The sequence below is a fragment of the Silurus aristotelis genome (assembly GCF_946808225.1).
Source record: "Silurus aristotelis genome assembly, chromosome: 13".
In the NCBI taxonomy this organism is placed as follows: Eukaryota; Metazoa; Chordata; class Actinopteri; order Siluriformes; family Siluridae; genus Silurus; species Silurus aristotelis.
Genome location: NC_139586.1, coordinates 4929599 through 4955264, shown reverse-complemented (window position 1 = coordinate 4955264; position 25666 = coordinate 4929599). Strand labels below are relative to the sequence as shown.

At 38.5% G+C, this 25666-nt stretch overlaps 2 protein-coding genes across 4 annotated transcripts in view; one reads left to right on the top strand and one right to left on the bottom strand.

Annotated features, from left to right (window-relative positions):
• Positions 1–179: 179 nt before the first annotated feature.
• On the bottom strand, positions 180–22247 carry ankrd24 (ankyrin repeat domain 24). 3 transcript variants are annotated; one of them, XM_083558145.1, is made up of 16 exons: positions 22065–22247; positions 21612–21667; positions 13052–13083; positions 12859–12946; positions 12660–12770; positions 11969–12088; positions 10582–10726; positions 10236–10399; positions 8253–8410; positions 7414–8138; positions 7006–7325; positions 3674–3907; positions 3254–3430; positions 2310–2465; positions 1770–1835; positions 180–1595 (listed from the first exon to the last, which is right to left on the bottom strand). In XM_083558145.1, exons 2-16 carry the CDS (start codon positions 21645–21647, stop codon positions 1521–1523), a joined length of 2607 nt encoding a protein of 868 aa, XP_083414271.1. In that variant the 5' UTR covers positions 21648–21667; positions 22065–22247; the 3' UTR covers positions 180–1520. The 3 variants fall into 3 exon arrangements, with proteins under 3 accessions (XP_083414271.1, XP_083414272.1, XP_083414273.1); XM_083558146.1 differs by having other exon boundaries at positions 3674–3811; XM_083558147.1 differs by lacking the exons at positions 180–1595; positions 1770–1835 and adding an exon at positions 2738–2820 and having other exon boundaries at positions 2356–2465.
• Positions 1958–25666, top strand: part of fkbp8 (FKBP prolyl isomerase 8) — an 80223-nt gene continuing 56514 nt past the window's right edge. The window contains exon 1 of the mRNA XM_083558186.1: positions 1958–1962. The gene's annotated coding sequence lies outside the window, so the exon portion shown is untranslated. The remainder of the gene's footprint in view (positions 1963–25666) is intronic.

The window sequence follows — 25666 nt, the reverse complement described above, 5'->3', positions numbered from 1 at the left end:
TGTATAAAAAATTAATTGGAACAGAATTGTGGAATATAAAAAAACAACGATTGAACAATTGAAATGGTTTTAACAGGGTTAAATCGCTTCTCTGCTGAGTTTATAGAAATTATTAGCTATAAATTACTGTTTAAAAGAGTTCAAATTCGCAATTAAATAAATTTTTAAAATGTGTTGTCTATGTGTCTATGAGACGTATAAATCCTTATTGACTGTAAATTGTAAAGAGTTTGATTTCCCATATTTCAAAGCAATTCTTTCACACTAATGAAATCCTAACAAATAATTTATCACTTATTGGGAAGGTTTTCATTATAAATTGACATTTAAGGACAGGTTTCCTATTTAGTCTCGTTCCTCTCTAAGTTTCTTCCTCACACCATCTCAGGGGGTTTTTCCTCACCACCCTCACCACTGTTCGCCCATTAGGGAAAAACCTTTAGGGACAAATGTATTTCTTCATTATCTATTTATTTCTGTAAAGCTGCATTGGGGCAACTTCCATAGTGCTATTCAAATTTAATTTGGACAGAAAATATGTTGACCTTCTATATGCAGAAATAATTTCTTGTGGGAAAAGTCTTCATTCTAACTAATGAGTTGAATGTTATTCTTTGCCTATCCCTTGTTGACTTGATATTTATATGTTATACCTATAGCCTATGCTTATTTTTTTATTATTCTGATGATTTACTGTTCTGTAACATGTTAAGGAAAAGTGGCAGGAATAAATGACAGGCAGCAACAAATAAATTATTTAATTGGCCAGTTGGTAAAGGTGCACATATTGATTTCAGGTGTGCCTATATAAAGTGCCACCCCCTGGAATCACTGCCATACTTGCCTATAGCAAGAGCTACATATTGGCCTTCAGAACCTTTTGTGACCATGGAACATTACATCCTGTCCTCATTAAGCCCTCTGTGTTAACTGATATGCACAATATTACCATCATGCTTTATCAAGGATTAAATCCTGAACCAACATGGCTACCATTCTATACTTCAGTACAATGCAATTTTATCTGACCTGCAGCTAATTTGAACCGACCTCACCAAAGAACAAGACAATGACCCGAAGTCAAGCTCTGTAAGAATTATTTAGAGAGCAAACAGTCGGTTGAAATGTTATCTATCATAAAATGGCCTGCCCAGTCACCCGTCATAAATCCTACTGAACTGCACTGGGATGAAATTGTTCACAAGATCAGAATGAAATCTCCAACTAGTGAAGAACACCTTTGGCAAGTTGTCCAAGAGGCACAGAAATGTATTTCAACTGAATGTTTGGAGAAGCTGTTCAGAATATTAGAGTGTATAACGCTGTTTTTACTGCTAAGGGAGGATTTTTTTATGAAAAAAATTCTGAACATCTGTACATTTATATGTTTGTTTGGTCAAAATGTTGCATACAAACAAAATGAAACATGTCTTTTAAAAACAATAAAAGTCTAGATGTTCCCAAACTTTAGACAGACACTAAATATGAATGTGGGTTTAAGGAAACAAATGTAAAAGTTTTTAATGATTTGGGTTATTTTGGGTCATTCTGAGGATTTGGTACAAAAGAGCCTGCACTTCTTCGTCCATGCGACCCTGTGAGCAGTAAAACACAAACATACAGCTTTAGTAAATAAGCTTAATAGGAACTACTGTTCTTTTGTAATATGGAAATATGTATTTATTACATAAACTTAAAGTGAGTGTGTGCATTATATTCACTACTCAGGTAATTTTTAACCAAACATTGAAAATGTGTGTATTACATACTTGTACTGCAGCTAAGAGGTGAGAACGATACGTGGCCACCACTGATTTGTGCTTGCGTTCCCAGTCCTGACAAGAGAATAGAAGTTTTTCTTGATTAGAGTTGCACTCTTACATTTCATGGTTGGCATTGTAGCAGTGAAGTTACTCCCACACAGTTTCAGTGTCCCTGGTTTGATTCTAAGCTTGGATTAATGTCTCTGTGGTTTCCTCTGGGTGCTTCAGTTTCCTCTCACTTTCATGGATCATGACACCAAGTTTAAGGCACGCTAAGTTGTTCATATGTATAAAACAGGATGCATATCTAGTCTAGGATGTCTAGGTTGTCTAAAATGCATGTCTAGGATAGGCTTTGGATTCACCCTGAACAGGAAAAAGGAACACATAATGTAATCAATCTTTAATTTAGTTATACTTGGATGGAAATACATTTCACCTTATAATACATGTGCTATAATTTCAGATCGGTGTGGTGGACCAGACTTTTTAATGTAAACACCACAATTCAAGTCCTGGAAATTGTAATTCAAGAGATATTCCCACCTGGAGTTGCTGAGTCAGGGCAGATACTCTGTTCTGTAATGCCAGTTGTTGTCCTGGTATTCCAGAGGAGGTAGTTGAAGCAGATAAACCCATTGGTGGAGTCAGAGCTCCTAGAGCCTCCTTCAATCGGAACACGTCCTTAGACAACTCTGTGATCTACAAACACATGACACTGTCGGCACTTCTGGAATTGCAGAGTGCACTTGTCCAGTGGACAAAACCAAAATTTGATTATGGTACTAATAGCATTAAATGAAAGCTAAAAAATGTATGACAGAAAACAACTGAAACCATTATACTCTCAAATAGCAATGAAAATAAATTTCATTCAGTGCCTCGTACTCCAGCCTGTAATTGGCTGAGCAGCATTAAAAATGAAAGAAAAAAAACAGGACATAAGTGGATTGAAACAAGCACTAAAATGAAACCTCTAGAAGAAATGAAGCTGTGAAAGACCCAGAAACACTTGGAGAAGATCACTGGGGGCAGAACACAAGAAACTAGGATATGCCTGGAAGGGAGTAGAGAAAGCAGAACAAAAGAGAGTGTGATGAAAAAACATTTAATGAAATGAAAGACAATAATCCAACAGGTTAAGCAGCCTCGCTTTCAACTGAGAAGAGAATGCAGAAATCATGGTGACGTTAATACTATGCTAATCGTAGTTAGTGTGACTGTAGTGGAAGTCTACACCTTGGGGTGGAGATTTATGAACATGGGCAGAAATGGAGTAGGTTTAAAGAAATTATTCGAATAATGACCCCACCTTCTTAAAGACCTAGTATTAATGTTTAATGCAAATTCAAGTCAAGACATGGAACTATCAAAAGCCACAAACCCTGTCACATTTGTGATTTTCTCATGCTATAACAACTCTTTGCTACTATTTTGTGATATAGCAAAGCAATGTCTGCATTACTTAACTAGAGGAGATGTACACTCACTTTGTGGTCTTTCTCCTTGATAAGTCCCTTCGAGTCTTGAATGTCTTGGTGCAGTTGCTGTATGTGGCTGGACTCAGACTGTAGGTCTGCTAGCTGCTGCTGGACTGCAAGCAGCTGTGCCTCGGCCACCTGACGCTCACTCTTATTGAAGAGAGCTTCCCTTTGTACCTGAAACACCTGTAGCAGGGTGAGACAGGAGAAAAAGAAAAGATAAACAGGAATGTGGGAGAAAATGGAAATAAAGCCTTTACATAAGTGTGAGTTTGAACTACAGTTCTATTTGTCTATATTACTCACAACCCCATTTACAAACTGAAATAAAGAATGCAAGCACATAAACATACCAGCTGGAAATTGGGGCTGTTTATGTGCATATAACATTTCACATGGAAAGTTTTACACACACACACACACACACACCTCAGTGCAGGTTTTCTCATGCTTGCGTGTAAGGTCAGCCAGGCAGGCAGTCAGCGCGTTGATCTCGGCCTGAAGTGAGAGCCGCTGGGCTTCATGGTCCTCTTTAGATACCATATCCATCTCTACAGCTTTCTGAGACTGCAACTCCTTCAGCTCGAGCTCCTTAACATCCAGTGACTCATGGGCTACTGCTAAAGCACTCTGGCTCTTCTGTAGGGTATTCTGCAGCTCCACCTAGACAAGAGAACATGCTCAAATATACAGCTTCATCATATCATTCTGAACACCTTCTATTCTTCATCTAGAATAGTGTTTAAATGAGTGTGTGAGTCTGACAAACCAAACATTTCTGGCAAACCTAATAGGCATAACTTTTAAGCCACCTATCAGGCATAATATTATGACCACCTGCCTAATATCATGTTGGTCCCTCTTTTGCTGCCCAACCGTTCATGACCCATCGAACATTAACATCTTAACTTCTTCAGCAATTTGAGCTGCAGTAGCTCGGCTGTTTGATCAGACAACACTGGAACCCCTTGCCCCCGCCCAACAAGAGCTGCAGTTTTGGAGATGATCTGAACCAGTCATCCAGCCATCACAATTCGTCAATCTCAAATCTTTACCCTTGCCCTTTTTTTCCTGCTTCTAACACATCAACTTTGAGAACAAATTTTCACGTGCTGCCTAATAAATGCCACCCACTTCACTGGGCAAAATGTTATAATGTCATAATGTTATGTCTGGTCACTGTTCTTAACAGTATAAAAAAGATGACTGGAAGGAGGTATGGATAAGGGTGATTGCCAAATGCAGTAAATTTAAACAATTCTCATAAATGTTGTTCAATGTTAGCAGACATGCCAGAAGGCAAAACAGATTTACACTACACTGCCAAAGGGTTGCAGACACCTGGTCAAAAGTCATAAGTGGTCATTCCACATTAAGTCCCAATTTACTTCCCAATCCTTTAGAATTTGGAGTGCGCTTGTGGAAATTTGTGTTTATCAGCCACAAGGTTGTTTGTAATGCCACTGGTACTGATGTAGGTGAAGAGACTTGGGGTGCAGTCAGTGTTCCAATTCATACCAATGGTGTTCAGTAGGGATGAGATCAGAGCTCTATAGCAGGCCACTCAAAATCTTTCTTTTACAAACCATGTAAACTATATCTTCATGAAGTTCGCTTCGTACACAGGGGTATTGCCATACGGGAACAGGTTTGGGTTTCCAAGTTCAAGTAAATGCAAATTGTATTATCTTCTTCTTCTTCTTTCGGCTTCTCCCATTAGGGGTCGCCACAGCAAATCATACGTCTCCATACCCCCTGTTCTCTACATCTGCCTCTTTCAAACCAACTACCTGCATGTTTTCCCTCACCACATCCATAAACCTACTCCTTGCACTTTTTCCTCCTTCCTGGTGGCTCCATCCTCAGCATTCTCCTACTGATATACCTCATGTCCCTCCTCTGCACATGTCCAAAGCATCTTAATCTCTACTTCCTCACCGTGTCTCCTAAACTTCCTACATGCGCTGTCCCTCTAAGAAACTCATTTCTAATCCTGTCCATCATCGTCACTCCCAACGAAAACCTCAACATCTTCAGCTCTGCTACCTCCAGCTCCACCTTTTACTCGATGCCACTGTCTCTAAACCATACAGCATAACAGGTCTCACCACAGTCCTATAAACTTTCCCTTTTATTCTTGCAGATACCCTTCTATCACGAATCACTCCTGCTATCACTCTTCTCCACCCCTTCTCTCCAGTGCATACCTTCACCTCTCCAGGCTCTTGTATGACTATGATGTTTGCGGATGATATTGTGATTTGTGGTGAGAGTAGGGAGCAGGTGGAGAAGAGCCTGGAGAGGTGGAGGTACGCGCTGGAGAGAGGGGGAATGAAAGTCAGTAGGAGTAAGACAGAGCACATGTGTGTGAATGAGAGGGTGGGCAGTGGAGTGGTGCGGTTGCAGGGAAAAGAGGTGGAAAAGGTGGAGGAGTTCAGGTACCTGGGGTCAACAGTGCAAAGTAACGGAGAGTGTGTTAGGGAAGTGAAGAAAAGAGTGCAGGCAGGGTGGAGTGGGTGGAGAAGAGTGATAGCAGGAGTGATTTGTGATAGAAGAGTATCTGTAAGAGTGAAAGAGGAAGTTTATAGGACTGTAAGACCTGCGATGTTGTAGGATGTGTTGAAGACAAGGTGAAGGAGGCGCGATTGAGATTGTTTGAACATGTGCAAAGGATGGACATGGGGTATATCAGTAGGAGAATGCTGAGGATGGAGCCGCCAGGAAAGACGCAGATGTAGAGGACAGAGGGGTATGGAGATGGATGGATCCGCTGTGGCGACCCCAAATTTAAGAAGCCGAAAAAAGAAGAAGAAGATCGCTGATAACATTGATCATGGGGAAGGAGTCAAGTGACAAAAGAACAAACGACTTGGACCAGAGGACTCATGAGATGAACAGCTCAATTCTGTTTCCTGTACAAAACCTCCTGAGATTTCACGATGCATCCAGTAGAAAATGAACAAATCACTCATTCTTCTGAGTCATATCAAGATGTTCTTGAATGACTCATCACCATCGGTGACACTTATTCCCTAAAGACTATCATAAATATTTGTTTTTATCTCACCCTGGATATGGGCATCTACAAAATGCTGCGAAAAACGATATCAGTAACAGTATATTTTAAAAAATATCACAGTTCAAGTTCACGTTCACGTTTATTTCTATAGTGATTTTCACAGTGGCTCTTGTCTCAAAGCAGCTGTAAAGAATTTAAGAATTATAGAACAAAAAGTTGAAATATAAGTGAATTATGTGTATTTATCCCTGGTGAGTAAACCTGGGGTGATAAAAGTTATGCACTCCCTCCAAATGATTTGATTTAATGTCAATCGTTTGAGTTTTATATTCTTATGCAGACATTTAACACACTCGGGAGTATGAGTAGGCTACTTTATAAAAGTTTGCCAAACGTTTCTATGAACAATGAATCCTTTCATATTTTTATTTCGTAAAGATGCTTTTTTACTTGTCACGTGTACATTTCAGCACAATTAAATTTTTTCTTCGCATTTCCCAGCAATGTACAGTGCCCCTGGAGCACAGTAGGTTAAGGGCCTTGCTTAAGGGCCCACGAGTAACACAGAGCTTTAAGCACTAAGCTACTACTTCCTATTTAGCTCGATAACCAATTGGGTGCGTGTACACAAAATACACAAGAAATACACAAAACGTTGAGAGTGCTTCAGAAAAATATATTTTGAGTAAAACTGTGCACTATTGATTATGGGAGGTTTTTGAGCAGTGTAATCTCAACTCACCCTGATCTTTTCATGTTCCTCCTTGGTGATCATGCCATGTTGGGCATCCTGCAGCTCACTTTTCAGTCTGGCCAGTTCAGCATGGGCATGTTCACAAAGTGCCCTCTCAGCCTGCAGTTTACTCTCCGTATCAGCTAGTTGTTGTGCTATTGCAGACAGTGCCTCCTGGTGTTTGACTAATGATATTGAATCCTTCATCTCAGACCCATCTTGAATGCGGTTCTCTTCCTCAGCAGGCAAGTCATCCTGTGCCCCTTCTGTCTGGTAATTCACCTCCAGCTCTTCCTGAACCGCCGTCAAAATCCTTCCACCATGCAACTCTGAAGAGAAAAGAAAAAAGAATTTTTTTTAGCTAGCTTCAAGGTGGGATTTTTGACTGATTTGTGAAACAGTAAATGCATTTATTACCCAAAGCACTGGTTAACTGGTAGATCTCAGACTGCTCTTCATCATTGTTATTGTCATCACTGTCATCTCTATTGGTGTGATTTGGAGGGCAAAGTCTTTCCAGATCCAGCATAGCTTGATTGAATTGAAGGGCAATCTCAGAACGCTCTCGAGCTAACTGCTCTAGCTGGAGGCCAAAAGTGACCTGCACCTCCTCTAGCTGCTCACGAGGAACACTCTTACATAGTTCAGCTTCCAGCTCTACTACACGCATCTGTAATATATTCAGTGTTTCTTTGGCATCTTCTAAACATCTTGTACCAGTGCCCTGCTCCGGTGCAGCCTCTAGCTCCTTTATTCGTTTTTTAAACATCTCCACTGCCTCAATCATATCCTCTGCCTCTTTCTCCTTAACTTTCAGTGATTCCTCCAGCTCTTCCACCTTTTGTTTCAACTGCTCGATTTTGTCACTTTCATTCAGTCCCTCCTTCCACTCCAGCTCTTTGCTTGCCAGTTCTGCCTCCAGTTCCTGCACCCGGCTCGTCAACTTCTGCATGTCTGAGCATCCATTCTCTTCAGAGCTCGCCTGGCTAATTCTCATTTGCATCTCTATTTTCAGCTCCTCCAACTCAGCGTGTGCACAGGCTAGCTGTTGCTCTAGGTTTTCCTGAATCTCCTCCTTCTTTTTAATTTCTTTAGCTAAACCCTCCTCATTGGACTCCATCTTTTCAGGATTGTTCTCAGCCCTGAGAATGAGATTCAAACTGTTTTATTAAAAGTTAGAGAAACATTATTACACTTTTAACCATAAATGAACACAAATCACTTAATTAAAATGCAGGAACCAGAGATAACATTACCCATGGTCTTCTGCACTGCTGGAACTTTTCAAAACTCTGGAAAATTGCTCTTGCAGCTTTTCAAACTCTTTCTTTAAGGAGTCGTAGAGAGTCACGGGCACAAAGTCGAGGCCAGAGCCTTGAAAGTCTGTGTCATCCTTTTCAAACATCTCCAACATCTGCCGAGCACATCGGCATGTAAAAAAACAAAAAAAATAGAAAGAGGGAATGTATACACTGTTGGATGAAGTGCAAAACCATGAGTTAAAGTAGAGATACTTTGAGTAAAATATGACTCCAATGAAACTAAAAGTGCTCCCTTTAAACTAAATAAAAGTATTTTCCTTTAAACGTACTTAAGTATCCAGAGCACTGATTTATTATGGCTATAATGTTCCTATTATCATTTTTGTTACAAGACTCTCTGCTTAATCAACTCAGTTTATGTGAAAAGACTCTAATGTGACTCTTAGCACACAGATCTGTTAAGGATATTAATAAGTCAAACACTGATTGATATCTATTAAAATTATTATGGAACCACCTGGTTATGGTGGTTATGAAACCACTGGTACCACCTTCTCTCAGAATGAAAGGTGAGTATACTTTAAGGCTCTTCTCTGTTCTGGCACTAAGTTGGTGGAAAAATATTCCCCTAGATGCCCGTTCAGCGGAGTCCCTGACTATCTTCAAGCCTTATTAAGACTTACCTCTTACTTAAACACTTAAATTAGCACTTTCCAAGTTTGCTTTGTAGAATTCAAGAGTTATATTTACAGTATATAAAGTTTGTAATCTTGCATACCAGTGTAGATTTATTCATTGGTAGAGACTCAAAGCACTTACTGTATGTACGTCGCTCTGGATAAGGGCTTCTGCTAAATGCCGCAAATAAATGTAGATTTTGAGCCCAAAACCTTATTTTTAACTACTTCAAAAAAAGTGTGCAAGTAAGGCCACAGGTATTGTGGCAAGTTAAAGTTATGAGTTTCTTCCATCATCTCAATATGTTCTGCTTGCTGTTAAATTGATGCTGAACTGTATGTTCTTGCTAAGTAGATACCACCAAGCAGCAATCAAAACAAATTACTACCAGGGTATTTTGCTGCTTGGTGGTAAGTAGTTGAAAAGAAGGTTTTGGGCTCATAATAATTTGAATAGATATCAATCAGTGTTTGAGTCATTGGCTTGCTGCCTGTTTGATCAGAGCTGCATGTTGCAATACAGCATTCATATATCTTTTAGCTTGTAGAGTTTAAATCAGACTACTGGTTTAATCTAGATTTGGAGGAAATAAAGCTAAGTAAAAATATCTCAAGTAGCTGGAGGAATTGTCAGAGCCAAAGAAAGAATAAAGGAAAGAAAAAGAACACGATGAAAGGAAGAAAACACCTGGAATGGTAACCTTGACATACTTTTATATTTAAACCACTCTGACTTTATGTTAAAATACAAATTACTTTATAAATTCATATTTGTACCAGTAGGCTACACGTGAAACCCAAGTTGAAGTGAATGCCTAGCTTTCAGACCTACATATAAAACTCAAAAACCATGAAGACCGAGCTTTATATCAATAAAACAGGACAAACTAATATAAACTAAACAATGGCTAAGGGCTACAACTGCCATGAACAGTTCTGCAGTCTGGTTCCTCTCAAGGATATTTCTTTCTCATCTCTTGCTACTGTCACCACTGCCTTTCTCATTCGGGAATAAAACTAATAATTTAAGATGCTAAAATTTATATATGCATTTTTTTAATTCCACGAATCTGCTTTTGCTTGCTACACAAATAAATTAAATAGAATTTTAAAAAATGTATCAAAAATACATTGAGTGTGATTTAATGTCCAAATCCAAATCCTGAAAGGTTCCTAATCTGCAAATCTGACCAGGAAGCTTTTTTGCCCATTTACATACAGCTAGTAATTTTGATATAGAAAATATGTGTTGTGTCTAAAAACCTCTAATATCACAGGTATTCCACATTTGACACTACACCTGCACTTTGAGAACCAGTTCAGCATTCTGTGCAGTCAGCTCCTCCACCTGCCTGCAGAGCTGCTCCACACTGTTTACTTGCTCCCATGCTGAGCTCTCAGGTTGGGCAGGAGGCGCATCCACGTCTGTGCACTGTGACTGCTTAGACAACAGCCTATTTGTTCCTGTAGGCATACAGATTAACACAAAACATCAACCAGATCACAGTACTTCACATTAATTGCAGAAATTAGCATATTCACAGCAAATAATTTTTAACATATCTATTATTTTCTTATGTACCTGATCAATATGATTCTTTTTTTTTTTTATATTAAGCTTACTCGATAAAGAAAGCAGCACTCACCAGGGAAGTCCAGCATATCATCCATAGTCGAATTGATGCTGCAGGTTGTACTGCTCAGCCGAACACCTCCCAGTTCCTTCAGCACTACTTCCAGACAATCACGTTCTGCCTCTGTCTCTCTCAAGCACTGTCTCAGCGAGCTCAACTGAGGGACAGAAGACAGACCAGACAGAGAAATAACTTCAAGGTCCTGCCACTACAAACTCTCGCAAACTCCCATATTAACGTTCCCAAAACAAAGCGTATTATAGCTTTAGCAATACATACTGTATGCTAACCTAATATCAGAAACTATAGCATCCATTTGCCACATTGAAAATAGTTAATCAGGATTACTAGATAACAAGGTGTATGTAGAAACGTTCAATGGCATTTCCTTGGCCTGTGGTCAGTCATGGAGTGAGTGGGGCCCTCATGATAGAAACCCAGCTGCCAGAGAGAGGTGGTCTAAATGGCAGTACTTGAACATGTTGGTCTCCACTCTATGATGTAGAAAGGGGACCTCCTAGTCTTGTATTTGAGACTTAAAGACTCCTGCAATTGTTGACTAAAACTGGACACAGCAAGCCATGAGAAGGAAATCAAATGGAACCACTAGAGCAATTTGTCAGCTGTTTTCCATTCAGAACACTTGAATGAGTTCAGCACCACCAACTTGACTCACTGGTGGACTGCCCAGGTGTTGGAGGATCAGGTGCTCCAGAGCTCTCCAGGTCCCTTTCTAAACCTGAAGCCAGTTAGTAATCAGGAAAGAATATCAGACACTAGTGGTTCAGGCAGCATAAAAATTATGATCAATCAATGTTTAATTAATAATGATGTATTAAAAGGTATTGGAAATTTTAGGTGTGTGGACTGTAATACAGTAAACAATGATATACACACATACCATGTGGTGCGCCTCAAAACTGAATGTTAATGACAGTTGCATAAAATAATTATGGTATATTCTCACCAGGATTGGGTTTTCAGTTAGTAGCTGAGGAGTAAAGACTGGGTGATATAATGGGAATTATAGAGATCACAACTAATAAATAATTTTATGAAGTACTGAAAATCAAAACTCCAAGTTGTAATGTACTGTATGTTTACCAACCATATCACAAAGTGGTTCGGGGTAAAGCGCGAAAAATATTAATGATTGGAGAATTTATATATTGTATAGGTCCCCCTTGTGCCAACAAATCAGTTATATTGATCTGTCAAAATATGCACTCCACATGTTAATGCTCAACTGTCAGGACTGTTTTGGCAGCAAAAGGGAGACCAACACAATATTAGGCAGGTGGTCATAATGTTATGCCTGATTGGTGGCCATAAAATAATGCCTGGTTGATGTATTTCTTTTGGTGTAATGATAGTGAAAGCCTCTTAACTAATACATTACCTCCTCCAGTGCAGTGGTTGTGCTGTTCTGTTGCTGCTCCAGAACCTTAATCTTCTGTAGGAGCTGTCCTCTTTCTAGCCGAAGCCTGCGAATCTCCTCAAACACTTCTTCATCCTCTGCCTCACTCAATGAACCCCAAAAAAACAACATAAAGATGCAAAAATAAACATGTACAATAGATTGGCTTGGCATTGCAGTTCACATTTAATACATTTATGCTAAGCCTTTCAAGGCACAACAAATAAGATATTTGCATAGCAAAGACGTGACTTGTGCGTTGCAAAGCCGTTGTCAATTTCTATTAATTATCTGTCTAGGATTACCTTAAACATGTATTTTAACCTACGATATCACTGGAATTGGTATCTTGGTTCTGCTGTTTTTAAATGGGGCTGAAATTGTCATTAGTTTATCAAGCAATTCAGGTCTAATGCACTAATTTTGTCCAAAGGTTGACCAAAGCCAATCATTTCTTTTTTTGAGATTTGGATACCTGCTAGATTTTGAAGCAGAATGGGTCTATGAATAAATTTTTATTTCAAACACGTCCTGCCACAGAACCACTTGTGCGCCTACTTTCCCATTGAGCAAATTGTAAAATGTTGATCATCTCTTGTTGCCCTTATGGACTGAACAGTACTGGCTTCTTTTCAGAAAGTTAACCTGTTACAGCATTAGCAGTGTCACTTACGAGGTTGTCTGGAAAGTGTTGAGACTTGGGATCTGTGGGAGGAGAAGTAGAGTTGTCCGGTGCCGAGCACTGGGCAGATTCATGATGCAAGTCTGGGGAAACTTGTGTACCCTGTATGCACATATAATTGTGTTTAATCTTAACCTTGATTAGACACTTCTTTGAATGAACTAATCAAACTATGAATTAATTATGATACCTGTTGAGGAGAATTTGGAGGAGGAGGTGCTTTTCTCTTGTGAGATGTGGTCCCTCCAGGCAGGGTTGGGGTTGTAGGGGGCAGAGGACTGTTAAAAGTTATTCAAACTGAAGATTTCTAAAATGTCTCTATACGACTAGATGCATAGTTCAACATAGTATTGAAATTAGAATGAATAGTGACAGTGATATACCTCCTAACTTGTTCCCTTTGTGCACTGTGAGTCTGTATATGAAGACACAGACACAAACATTAATTCAGAAAGAATGAAGTGGATATTCCAATGAAGAACACTTTATAATTAGTGGTGTTCATTCAGACATTAAAGAGAACTAGCTAGAGAGAATTATAATCTTAGCACAGGTGTGTTTGGGTTTCTTAGGACAGAAATGCAGAAATTGTTCTAACATTTTTAAAGACACTATTAGACCATATTAATCATTGAAGCTTTACAGTGATAAAGCATTAATAAAATAATGTATACGTTTGTTCCTTATTATTTTATCCCTAATGAGCGAGCCAGTGGCAACTGTAGCAAGGAAAAACTCCCTGAGATGACATGAGGAAGAAACCTTGAGAAGAACCAGACTCAAAAGGGAACCAATCTTCATCTGGGTGGACAGACACCAGTAACAGGCAATTAAATGCAACCTGTGGTCCTGAGCTATTGTAGTAGACTGTTTATATTATCTGATCAGAAAGGCACAGCAGTGCCTGCATTTTCTGAGGAGAATTAAAATGTCCCTGTCTGTGCTACAGGATACTGGAGAACCTTTAATGTGGTACGGCAACTGCACTGCTTCGGACCATAAAGCCCTTCAGAGGGTGGTGAAAAGCCCAACGAATCATCAACACTCAGTTACCAACCTTGAAGTACATTTACAAGAAAGCTGTCTGCAAAGGGCATTATCAATGATACCTCTCACCCCAACCATGGACTATTCACTCTTTTCCTATCATGCAGACGCTACAGGTTCAGTTCAATTAAATTCAATACAGTTTTATTTGTATTGCGGATTTAATAATGGACATGGTCCTAAAGCAGCTTTACATAGATGTAGTGCTAATGTATGAACAAGATGTTCTTTATAAGTGTAAGTTTGTCCCTAATGAGCGAGCTGGTGTCAACTGTGGCAAGGATAAACTCCCTGAAATAGCATAATGAAGAAACCTTGAGAGGTACCAGACTCAAGAGGGAACCCATCCTCATCTGGGTTTCACTAAATATCCATTTATTACAGATAAACAATGTTGAGGTGTGTAGTGATGGTGATCAAATGAAAACTGTAGTCCTGAGACAGTGTAGCAGACTGTTGACATTAACTACAGTCCAAATCCATCCTCAAAGCTCCTGTGTAACTAATTTCGGCCTGTAGATATGAGGAGATAAGCAACAGATGCTTCAGAGTCCATACAAAAAGGCCACACAGAACAGCTATTCATATAATTTCAACCAATACAGTACTGCATTGTCAATTTCTGTGTACATTGCACTGCTTTATCCACTATGCATCTTTGCACCATCTATAACTTATGTTATCATTGTATTGCACACTCCACCCGTATTTATTCTGTATATACTGAATCATACAAGCAGTCATACATGTACATATCTATATCATGTTATTTGAGCATGTTATCTTCTGACATGTCTTAACGCTGCAAAATCTTTGCACAATTATACTGCATATTACTTTATGTACCATATCTTATTACCTACTGCACCTTCTGTTCATTATTCACCCTCACCCCTGTACATTTAAATACTGTTAATGTAAATACAAGTCAACTTAATACTTCTTTCATTATTGCTTTGTAAAACTATTCCCTACATTAGTTTACTTGTATAGTCCACTTGACAGAGTGAATGAAAACAAATGAGTAAATTCAGACACTGATGAATACTGCTGAAGGAAAGAACAAGAAACAAAACTACATACAGTTACAGCATTAGATGAAATCAACTGAATTATGATTAAACACCTCTAAAAACAGAATTAACAGCTTCACTTAATATAGTTTGACTTTATTTCTGTCACCATTTTCGAGATCAGTGGTTGCTTTAGTTGGGCTCTTGACCCTTTATTTGTAACCACTAGTTTTTCTCTGGCTGTTGCTACTGTGTTTGTAAAGTACAAGAAAAACTATAGTTTGGTGGTTTTGCTTATTTATTTATCACTCATCTTTACAACACTAAAGTAAACACTGATCTCCATTACGGTAACTTGAATGAAAATACACCTAAACTCTAAAAATCTCATTTAGAGCTTTTAATAAGTAATGCTGAGGATGCTGATTTGGGGGTTGTTTAATCGTCCTCTGCTAAGATCTTGAGAGATTTAATGTTTTATTTAAATTTTTCATATTTAATTTTTCTTTTCTTTGGCTATGGCTGTAAGTTGTGTTTCTCTTCAGTAATCCTGCTTAAAGGATTTAAATGTGTGAAATAAAAAAACAACTGTAAAAAAAAACAAAAAAAAAACCAGTAGATTACTGGCAACCCTGCTGTCAGTAGTTTACTGTAAAATCAAGAAAACAGCTAAATAGTGTAAAACCTTACAATCAAATTCCTTTTGCGTATTTTGTGGGTTACCATTGTGTAGGAGAGTAGAGCCTGTGTTTAATCAATAACGGACAGAGACCTAATGATGCTTTGCTGCCTGTTGTTTTATATAAAGACAGTAACTGTGTAGGTTTGATGCAGTAGGGGTCTCTTCACTAATTTCATTTGCACATGAATGTATGATGCCATTATCTACAAGAGATTTGACATGAATTGATACTTTTAATGATTTTGTATGATTCTGTTTTTTGTCATTGACTTAAATAAAATACATTTGAAGCATTATTATGCTCAGATTATTCAAAAGTTCATAAACAAATTAAGTACAATTTAAGTGCAGTTAGTTTCTGCAAACAAGATGAGTTAGTTCAAGCTGACATTATTTTACTGTTAATGTACAGGACAATTCTTACAATGTAAAGTAGCAGTTTAACCGTATTTATTACAGTTTTCTGGCAAGCACACATGCCTTTTTTTTTACCATAATTTTTACAGTGCAGAAAAAGCAAGGTACAGAAATATACTTAAAAGAGCTGCAAAACTACAAAAGCTTTCTTGTCCCAGCTGGACCATAGCAGGTTACAGCAATGTACTGCTAAACATTGGAATATTATGGTACTTCCTTGTTCGTACCTCTAAAAGAACATTTATTTACCCCTAGTGATAGAAATGTATACTGTAAATTGTCCTGTAAATTAACTGTAAAATACTGGCAGCTGCGTTTGCCAGTAATTTACTGTTAATTTTATAGTTCTTTACCATTATCCACTTTTACTGTATAAAAATTCTATTAAATTAAAAACTCAAGTTACCTAATTTTATTCAGTTGGCCAACTGCCATTTGTTGATAAACTAATATTTATAATGTTTAAATAATGTGAGCATATCAGTACCGAGAATGTTTTTTTTCATCAATTTAAGTCAAATGTTTGCGGATAACAGCAGCGCACATTCATGTGCAATTAACCAAGAGCTTCACACTGCATTAATAACTACACAGTTACTGCTTTTAAATAAATTAACATACAGCATAATTCCAATATGCCTTTGTCCGTCCTTGACTTAAACACAGTCTCTACTCTCCTGCACAATGGTAACCCACAAAACACACAACAGGAATTTTACTGTTAAAAATAATATCTGATTTTATTTCTTGATATTTACACAAATTAAAACAAGCAACATTAAGTCTGAAGTGATAGCTCACTGGTTACAATGTTGAACTTTAAATCGGAAGGTCAGCACCACCAGCTATCACTGCTGGGCTCAGAAGTGCTCCATGTATAAAAAAGAGATTATTGTAATATTGAATATTTGACGCCTGGATAAGAGCGGAATTTATGGAGAAATGCATTCGGTCCAATTGGGACAAACTTTATCTTACAGCAAGCAAAATGACCCAAGACACAATCACAACACAGAGGATTGTGCTTCAATTTGGGAGTAAAGGAAATTTGCCGCTATGAAGTCTTTGCCCCTGAGCAAGGGCTGGCCGGATTAATCAGGCCCTCCAACTGCTGCAGCTGTTGTCAGGTGAAGCTCAGTTCACAGCCCAACAACTGCCTACTGTGAGCATTCTAGAGTACCCCTGAAGCAGAACTGAAGCATTAATCATGCAGACAGCTGGCTGTACCCAAAACAGCACTTACAGTGATTCTGCTTCCTGCTCCCTTTCAGGAACTCAAGCTGCGTCACAATGCTTTGGAAACGCTCACGCTCTGAATCACGTGTTTAATCTGTCCAATGAAAGGTTGGACGGTGGGGTGACATCACGACCAGGAAGCTAAAAAAAGCACATGGAGTGAAGCCAGTGCCAGTTTCTGTTTGTTCTATGTATTTCTTGTTAAATGTTTGTCAATTGTTTGTTAAAATAAAAATCACACATTCCGGTTTTGTGTTTCTTCCTGCCCCTGCTACATCACAGGGATACACACAGCCTTTGTGTGGCTTGCCTGGGAGCGGAGGATGCTAAGTCGGTTCTCGAGGGAGCCAACTGCTCGCACTGCGCTCGCATGTCTATGTGATTGCTCTACTTCCGGTGGGCACTCTTCGAGAAGGGTGCAAGCCTGAGAGCGAGGACTTCATGGAGGTTGTGACACGTGCCGTTGAGAAGCTGGATCGATTGCTGACCGAGTAAGCTCGATCAGCAAGCGATTTCTGCTCCCGGCATCGCAACCTCCACTTCGGGGTTTCACATTTTTCCATGACATGCACACTGAGGTGTCTGGGTCTTGGGCAAAGCCTTTCTCGGTCTGCCCCTTTAGCCATAGACACGGCGTTCTATTCGAACATTATGGAGCCATGCCTCGGGTTGAAGGGACACTATCGAGCTATCTCCTCCCTTAAGACCCCGACACTACCCACCAAGCCCCTGACACTACCCACCAAGCCCATGCATACTACATTAGCACTGGTGGCTGTGTGACTGGAGCAGCCCCGTGGACTCGATGGCCAGTGTCTGGTCAGCCTGGTTCTGTGTGGAATTTTAAAAAGTAAATGCAGTGTCCTAATTTAATACACATTCAATACCTTGTCTTGAAAAACTGTACATGGCACACTTTAATTCAACAGAAACCCAGCAATATTTTTATATTTCAATAGACTGAATCTTCACCTCCTTAATGTAAATGCCTTTACAACACCTGAGAGCAGCCCTGAGAACCAGCACTTGGGTGAAAGGCAGGTGCATTACCAAAATAATAAGGTGGCAGTTGAGTGTGTGTGTGTGTGCGTGTGTGGGTGAGTTCAGTTCAGTTCTGTCTGTTGAGAAGCCTGATGGCAGTATGGATGTGGTGGCCCAAATGCTTGGGTACCTCTTTCCTGATGGTAGAGTGTGTGTGAGGGGTGTGAGGGGGTCATCCACAATTCAACTGGCTTTGCGGATGCAGTGTGTGGTATAAATGTCCATGATAGTGGGGAGATGATCCAATGATCTTGTCGGCTGTCTTTACTATCCTCTGTAGGGTAGGTGCAGTTCCCAAACCAGGCAATGATGCAGCTGCTCAGGATGCTCTCAATGGTCCCTCTGTAGAACATGGTCAGGTTTGGGGAAGGGAGATGGGCTTTCCAGGAAGAAAATATACTGCTGGGCTTTCTTGGTAAATAAGGTGGTGTTGAGTGACCAGGTGAATTTCCCCGCCAGATAAACACCAAGGAATGTGGTGCTCTTTATGATATCCATGGAGGATCCATTGATAATCAGTGGAGAATGGCCACTCTGTGCTCTCCTAAAGTCGACATCAATCTCTTTGGTTTTGTCAATGTTCAGATATAGATTTTTGTTTTTACACCAGGCTGTTAGCTGTTCCACCTCCTCTCTGTATGCTGAATCATCGTTCTTGCTGATGAGACCTACCATGGTTGTCAAGTGAACTTGATGATGTTGTTTAAGCTGTGCATTGCTACACAGTTGTAAGTCAGCAGAGTGAATAGCAGTGGGCTGAGCACACAGCCCTGAAGTGCCTCAGTGCCCCAATGCTGCAGTGCCGCAGTGTGGTGGTGCTGGAGATGTTGTTCTGGATTCGGACTGAAGTCTCCCAGTCAGGAAGTCTGAGATTCAGTTGCAGAGGGAGATGTTAAGGCACAGTAGGCTCAGGTTCTCAATCAGGTGCTGAGAGATGATTGTGTTGAATGCTTAACTAAATGTTGTCTGGTCCAAATAACTTCCATGGGTTAACTCTGCATTAAGTTTCTCTCACTTCAGCCGTGGTTAAACAGAGCATGTGGTCATTGGGAGGAGGACACATTGTTCTGCAGCTGAAACCGAGCGTAGAAGTCATTCAGTACATCTGGGGGGGAGGCATCACGGTCACAAGTAGATAAAGTATTCTTGTAGTTCTTGATCGCCTGGATGTCCTGCCACATGCGCCGGATGTCTCTGCCGTCCTTTAAGTGGTTATGGATTCTCTTGGCATGTTTGCACTTTGCATGAAATGAGAGCAGAGTTCTTACACCACTCCGTGTTGAAATAAACACAGTCTGCTGCTATAAGTGTTACTGCACAAAGCTGCATTTCTGTCGGCACAAAATGAGTGGTGTCAGGCACAAAACTGAATGGTGACGTTTGGAACTTTGTCGCTCAGCCACGTCTCCAAAAAAACAACTCATGAAGAGTAGCTTGCTGGAGTCTTATATAGACTAATTTATTGTCCAGGGAGCAGACATTTGCTAGCAGGATGGATTGTAGAGCAGCCCGCTCACTTTTTGAGCTTCTGCTCCCTCAAGTACCGCTTCCGATGCCCCCTCCTCCATCCGTCTGCCGCAAGTGACGCTGAGGTCCGGAGGCCTGGTTCTTGAACTAAGCCAAGGTTGGAGTAGCTGTTGTTGGGGTTACTTCTGCATTTTAGGAGAATTTGGCAATGGTACACATGGACATTGGTTGCTCTGATATCCATAAGACAACATACGACAGGTTACAACATAAAATTAGCACCATTATGGATCTGGAGTGACTTCTGCTGGCTACTACCAATCTGCCATCTTTGATTAATTATGAATTATTATTGTGAATCAGCATTAGATTTTCTATACTGTATACACTGACCAGGCATAACATTAGGACATTAGATTATTATGCCCGGTTAAGTGAATAACACTGATTATCTTTTTATCATGGCACCTGTTTGTGGGTGGAATTTATTAGGCTGCAAGTGAACAAGTTGATGTGTTAGAAGCAGAAAAAATGGGCAAGCATAAGGATTTGAGTGAGTTTGACAAGGGCTAACTTGTGACGGCTAGATGACTGGGTCAGAGCATCTCCAAAACTGCAGCTCTGTAGTCAGTATCTATCAGAAGTGGTTCAAGGAATGAGCGGTGGTGAACCGGGGACAGGGTCACGGGTGGCCAAGGCACATTGATGCATGTGGGGAGTAAAGTCTTTTGACTGATTTGTCTGATCTTTGTTTTATTTTAGCATGTTGAAGAGGCTGTTGTGTTTATCTTGGTTAAATAAGTGTTGTGGTGTACAATTTGAACTGTTTTTGGCTTTTTACGAACGTGTCTTGATATTGAGGCATCTTTGAGCCTATGTTCAACATGAGTCAAATACTGAAGTACTGTTCAAATCAGATACTTTAAAACTTTTATTCAAGTCATATTGGAACTGGTGAATTTTAACTTGTAATGGAGTAAGTTTTGCAGTATGTATACTTTTACTCAAGTATGATTTTCAGGTACACTTTAGGCCTCTGTTTTAAGTTAAATAAATGTTTAAGTTTAATAAAAATATAAGTTAAATATAAAAAAGTGCATGGATTAAAAGTTGGAATGTTTACAATAATTCAATAACAATAATTAAAAAATAAATCCTAATTTTCAATACCTGCACCTAGAGTCTTGTGGATTACATTCTGAAAAAAATTAGTGAAAGCAAGTGCCACAAGCCACGTTCTTAATTATTTATTAGCTTTATTTCAGAAACCTGAAGCTTCCAGCATGTGCTAACAATAACTTTATCAGCCAGCCTGCCACTTCTAAAAATGGGACACTGGCAAACAGTTAAAAGCCAATTGAAGATGGCCAGACCTAGGCTGCACCAGCAACACAACATGAAATACCTTGAATGTTATTGATGAATATGATTAAGTGAATAAATTAGATTTTCTTAGTACTTTTTTAATATTACAAAACATAGCCACTCTCTGTCCCTCTTGTGTATCTGATGATAAATAAACAGATGTTTTCTTTCAAATCCAAACATTTAACCTTTCTTCTGTCGAATCCAGAGTATAACTCAAACTCTTGTTGCACCACTACAACAAATACTACAGTGCTATAATGTACTATGTAAGTATGACGGTTCCCTGTGTACTAAGATCCGGTCAGTAATCTGATGGTGATCTCTTTGCACTAGCAGACAGGGCAGAAGATTGCTCATAAACCAAACGAAGGGAATTACATACACGGGCACATACATGGCAGGTTTACCTAATAAACTGGCCTGCAGTGGACCTATGCATATCTGTGTGAACATGGCCATTTAAATAATTGAACAGTGGTTGGGATATCAGGTTGCACCCGAGGCCATCTGTAAGACGCTTTATTCAAACAATAGTAAGACTCATAAGTAAGATCACATAGTGTGTTTCAAGATAAAAGAAAGAAGAAAATGAGGATTTATATCGTATATGAGAAACTGAAATAAGTTTATTGAGAAAGAGCTACAGAAGCCATTCAGTAAGTGTTCTCTTACCTCAGTCTTCCGAAACTTTGCTTTTAAAGTCTTCATTGTTTTTTAAAGTCTATAATCTAAAAAAAACAAACAAACAAACAAATAGGAAGTACGTAGTTTTCTACACATCGCCCAATGATCAGATAAATGATAACGCCTAATTAAGTGATTCATAAAAATTTCCATTGAATTAATTTATGCAGAAATTATTAAATGGTTTTAAATTCTTCCTCAAGATAATATTTATGTAGAAACACACGTTTTTTTTAATTAAAATTGGAGTAAACTGCTTTATAAAAGACTATTAGACATGTACCATCACTGACTTTAAAAATAGATAGATAGATAGATAGATAGATAGATAGATAGATAGATAGATAGATAGATAGATAGATAGATAGATAGATAGATAGATAGATAGATAGATAGATAGATAAGATAAGATAAAAGTAAAGGGGAAAAATATATACTTACATTAAAGTTGAGATGTTATAAGTGTACACTTCCCTCAAAGCACGTTTTTAAGTGTCAGCTCAGTGTACTGAAAATGGAGCTCAGTGTCACGTGACCATGAGGAAATGTCCTGAGCTTCACTGAGCTTAGGAGTAATGTTGCACATGCGCACTTTAAACGAACTGTGTGTTTTCACACACTCTTACCAAAACCTGTATTTGCAATAAACCATTTAAAAGCTTCCAAGTGAAATAGATTATTTTTCTTAGACAAGCTTCTGATTTTCAGATTTTTGTATTTTTGTGTAATATCATAATATTAATACAATAAGCATTTTGAAATCAAATTACTTTGAAAACATAGGATATTTACAGACTATGCATTTTAACATAGGATGGATTCCCAGACTGAATTTGTATACCATTTATAATGACTAATCAGTGATAATACAAACCCTGATAGGTGAAGCTAATAATTCTTATCCCAGTACAATGGCACCTCAAGTTAAAGTTACGTGAGCAGAAAAAGATTTTGATAAGAAAAAATAATTATAAAAATGATAGCTAGACGATTAAGTCAGTGCTTCTCCAAAATAAAACGTCTTGTAGGGATGTTACAGGACCAATGAAATGCAGTTAGCATTTACCCAGAAATGCAAACAGCAATGTATATAAATACATTTAGCATGTGAATATACGAATATATTGTATATGTGTATAAATACAATAAACATATTATGGGAGTGCAACGGTGCAAAATATATTACAATAATACTGAATAAGGTGCAAATGTAATGATAAACACAAAAGGGTATTATTTGAAAAGTGAGCATATCAGTGAAAAAAAAGCAACCTGAGGTAGAATGTTGTAGTTTGTACAACAGTAAGAGAATGTGCAACAGTAGGCAGTAAGCAGTAAGAGGCATCACCAAAAACAATGTAAGTGTACAATATTAAAATATACATTTATACAATATAGATTTTACAGTCCAGTCGATATGAGTAGTGTTAAGTTGACTGAGTTGGATGTAGAGATCATCATTTATTGATAGAGTTCAGTGGGCTGACATCTGTGGGAAAGAAACTGTTCCTGTGTCTGCTAGTGCAACAGCAAAGGCTCCTATACCGTCTCCTAGATGGGAGAGGAGTAAACAGTTCATAAAGTTTTTCACCCTTCGTAGGCAGCGTTTGTGGTATATGTCTCTGATTGATTGTAGCTGAACAGTAGTGATGTGTTGGGCCATTTTTCACCAACCGTTGGAGAGCATTCTCATCTGAGACAATACAGTTATCGTACCACATTGTAATGCAGTTTGTAAATAATGTAGTGGTTCAGTAGTCCAAGGTAGAACCAAGGGTACCCAAGACTCACTGATGCATGTAGAGAGTGAAGTCTGGTGTAATCCCCCAGAAGAGTATAACAAATTGGTGAAAAAGTTTTCAGTTTCCTATGTGTGGGGCTGAGCGGCTGCAGACTGGTCAGAGAAGATCAAAATATAAAAATAGATCAAATAAAAATTTAAGAGTAGAATAAAAATGTATACAAAAAATAGAATTAAATAACCATAAGATAAAGGAAAATCTTGTCTTGTTTGTATCTGAGCATGAGGAAGAAACAGTCCAGTTTCCCAACTGAAGCTCATTGTGAGAATATTGCTTTCATTTCTTAAGTATTGGATTGAAAAGAAAAGTAATGTCTTTACACAAAAAGAAAAAGTATTTTGCTTTTATTAGCAAAGGTTTCTAGGTTGGATGAATAAATGCAGCAGCATTAGTCTTTATTAGAACCAGAAGATATGATAACATGACCCCTACTTTATCCATGCTAAGCTTCAGTGATGTGGTCCACCACAGCCTTTGTTTCTGAGACTCTCTGGGGGGTGCTTCATCTTCCATGAGGTCAATAGCATAATCTTAGTGATTAGTCAGTTTTGTAACCTTAGCATTTACATTTACAACATTTGGCGTTCATCCAGAGCAAATGAAATCTTTTACATATCTGAGGGTTAAGGACCCCATATATATATATATAGTCTGGAAATTGGATTTTTGTTTTTGTGTTTGCTAAGGGAGTTAGGGAAGGTACTTGTCCTTTTTGTGTTAGTTTCCAAAATCAATGGTATTTTTTGCTGATTTGACTACCATAACATTTGTAGTGACACATTTCTGGAGCTATTAGGGCTCATTTACTTATTGACTCCATCTTAGTTACCCAAGCCTTTACTTGTGTTCAATTAGAAAGTTCCAAAACATGGCCAACAACTGTGGTGGGTAAACCGAAGGAGTCCAGCCTGCCAATGGTTTAAGTAGCTATGCAATAATGAAGAATGACACCCACATGGATCTCTGGAAGTGATGAACTGGAGCACAAAAGTAGAAATGTACTGTGCACAAAAAACAAGAGATACAATACATAGAGGAAGAATAAACAAACAACCAGAGAGCTTGATAATAGTTCTCTCAGTTGTATTTGAAGTTTTTTTTTAAAGAGAATGGTTTCACATTAACAGCCTGGGGATCCATAAAATTACAGCAACACAGGAGTTTTGAGGATGATTTTAGACTATACATAAAGTCAACAGTCTGCTACACTGACTCAGGACTGAAGGTTGCATTTAATCACCATCACTGCACACCTCAACATCGTTTATCTGTAATAAATGGATATTCTGTGCTACCCAAATGAGGATGGGTTCCTGCTTGAGTCTGGTTCCTCCCATGGTTTCTTTCTAATGCCTCCCAGGGAGTTTTTCCTTGCCACAGTCGCCACTGGCTTGCTCATTAAGGAACAATCTTATTATTATTACCACATTATCTGTGTAAAGCTGCTTTGAGACAATGTCCATTGTTAAAAACGCTATACAAAAAAACTATGATATAATAATTAATAATAATAATTAATAATAATTGAACTTAAATCTAAATATCCTATTATTAATCTTATAATTGAGCATAAATGTACTGTTTTGAAAAATTTTGATTAAAGGTATTTTGTTGCACTTGGAAGGTGCTTTTATCCAGAGAGAGTTACAGCTGAGCAGTTGAGGGTTAAAAGCCTTGCTGAAGATCTCAGCAGAGTAGCTTGGTGGTGCCAGAACTCACAACCGTCCAAACAGAAGTCCAAGAACCTTAACCACTGAGCTCCCACTTTCACTTTTTTAATGACTGGAGCATTTAGTTGGTGTTTTAGTTAATGAGGAAAAGATATATACACTACATGGTTAAGGTGGCCAATGAAAGTCCCAGTAAGTGCAGCCTAATTAACATTTGAGCTTCTTGCAGGTTTGCAGCAGGACATTGACATTAAAATTGCAAAGGGAAAACTCATTTTTATACTGTTATGTTAATTACTGCATGCTAAATGCATTATATATTATGTATAGGGTATATTAGGTATATATATATATATATATATATATATATATATATATATATATATATATATATATATATATATATATATATATATATATATATATATACGTATACATATACGTATATATATATATATATATATATATATATATATATATATATATATACAGTGAGGAAAATAAGTATTTGAACACCCTGCTATTTTGCAAGTTCTCCCACTTAGAAATCATGTAGGGGTCTGAAATTGTC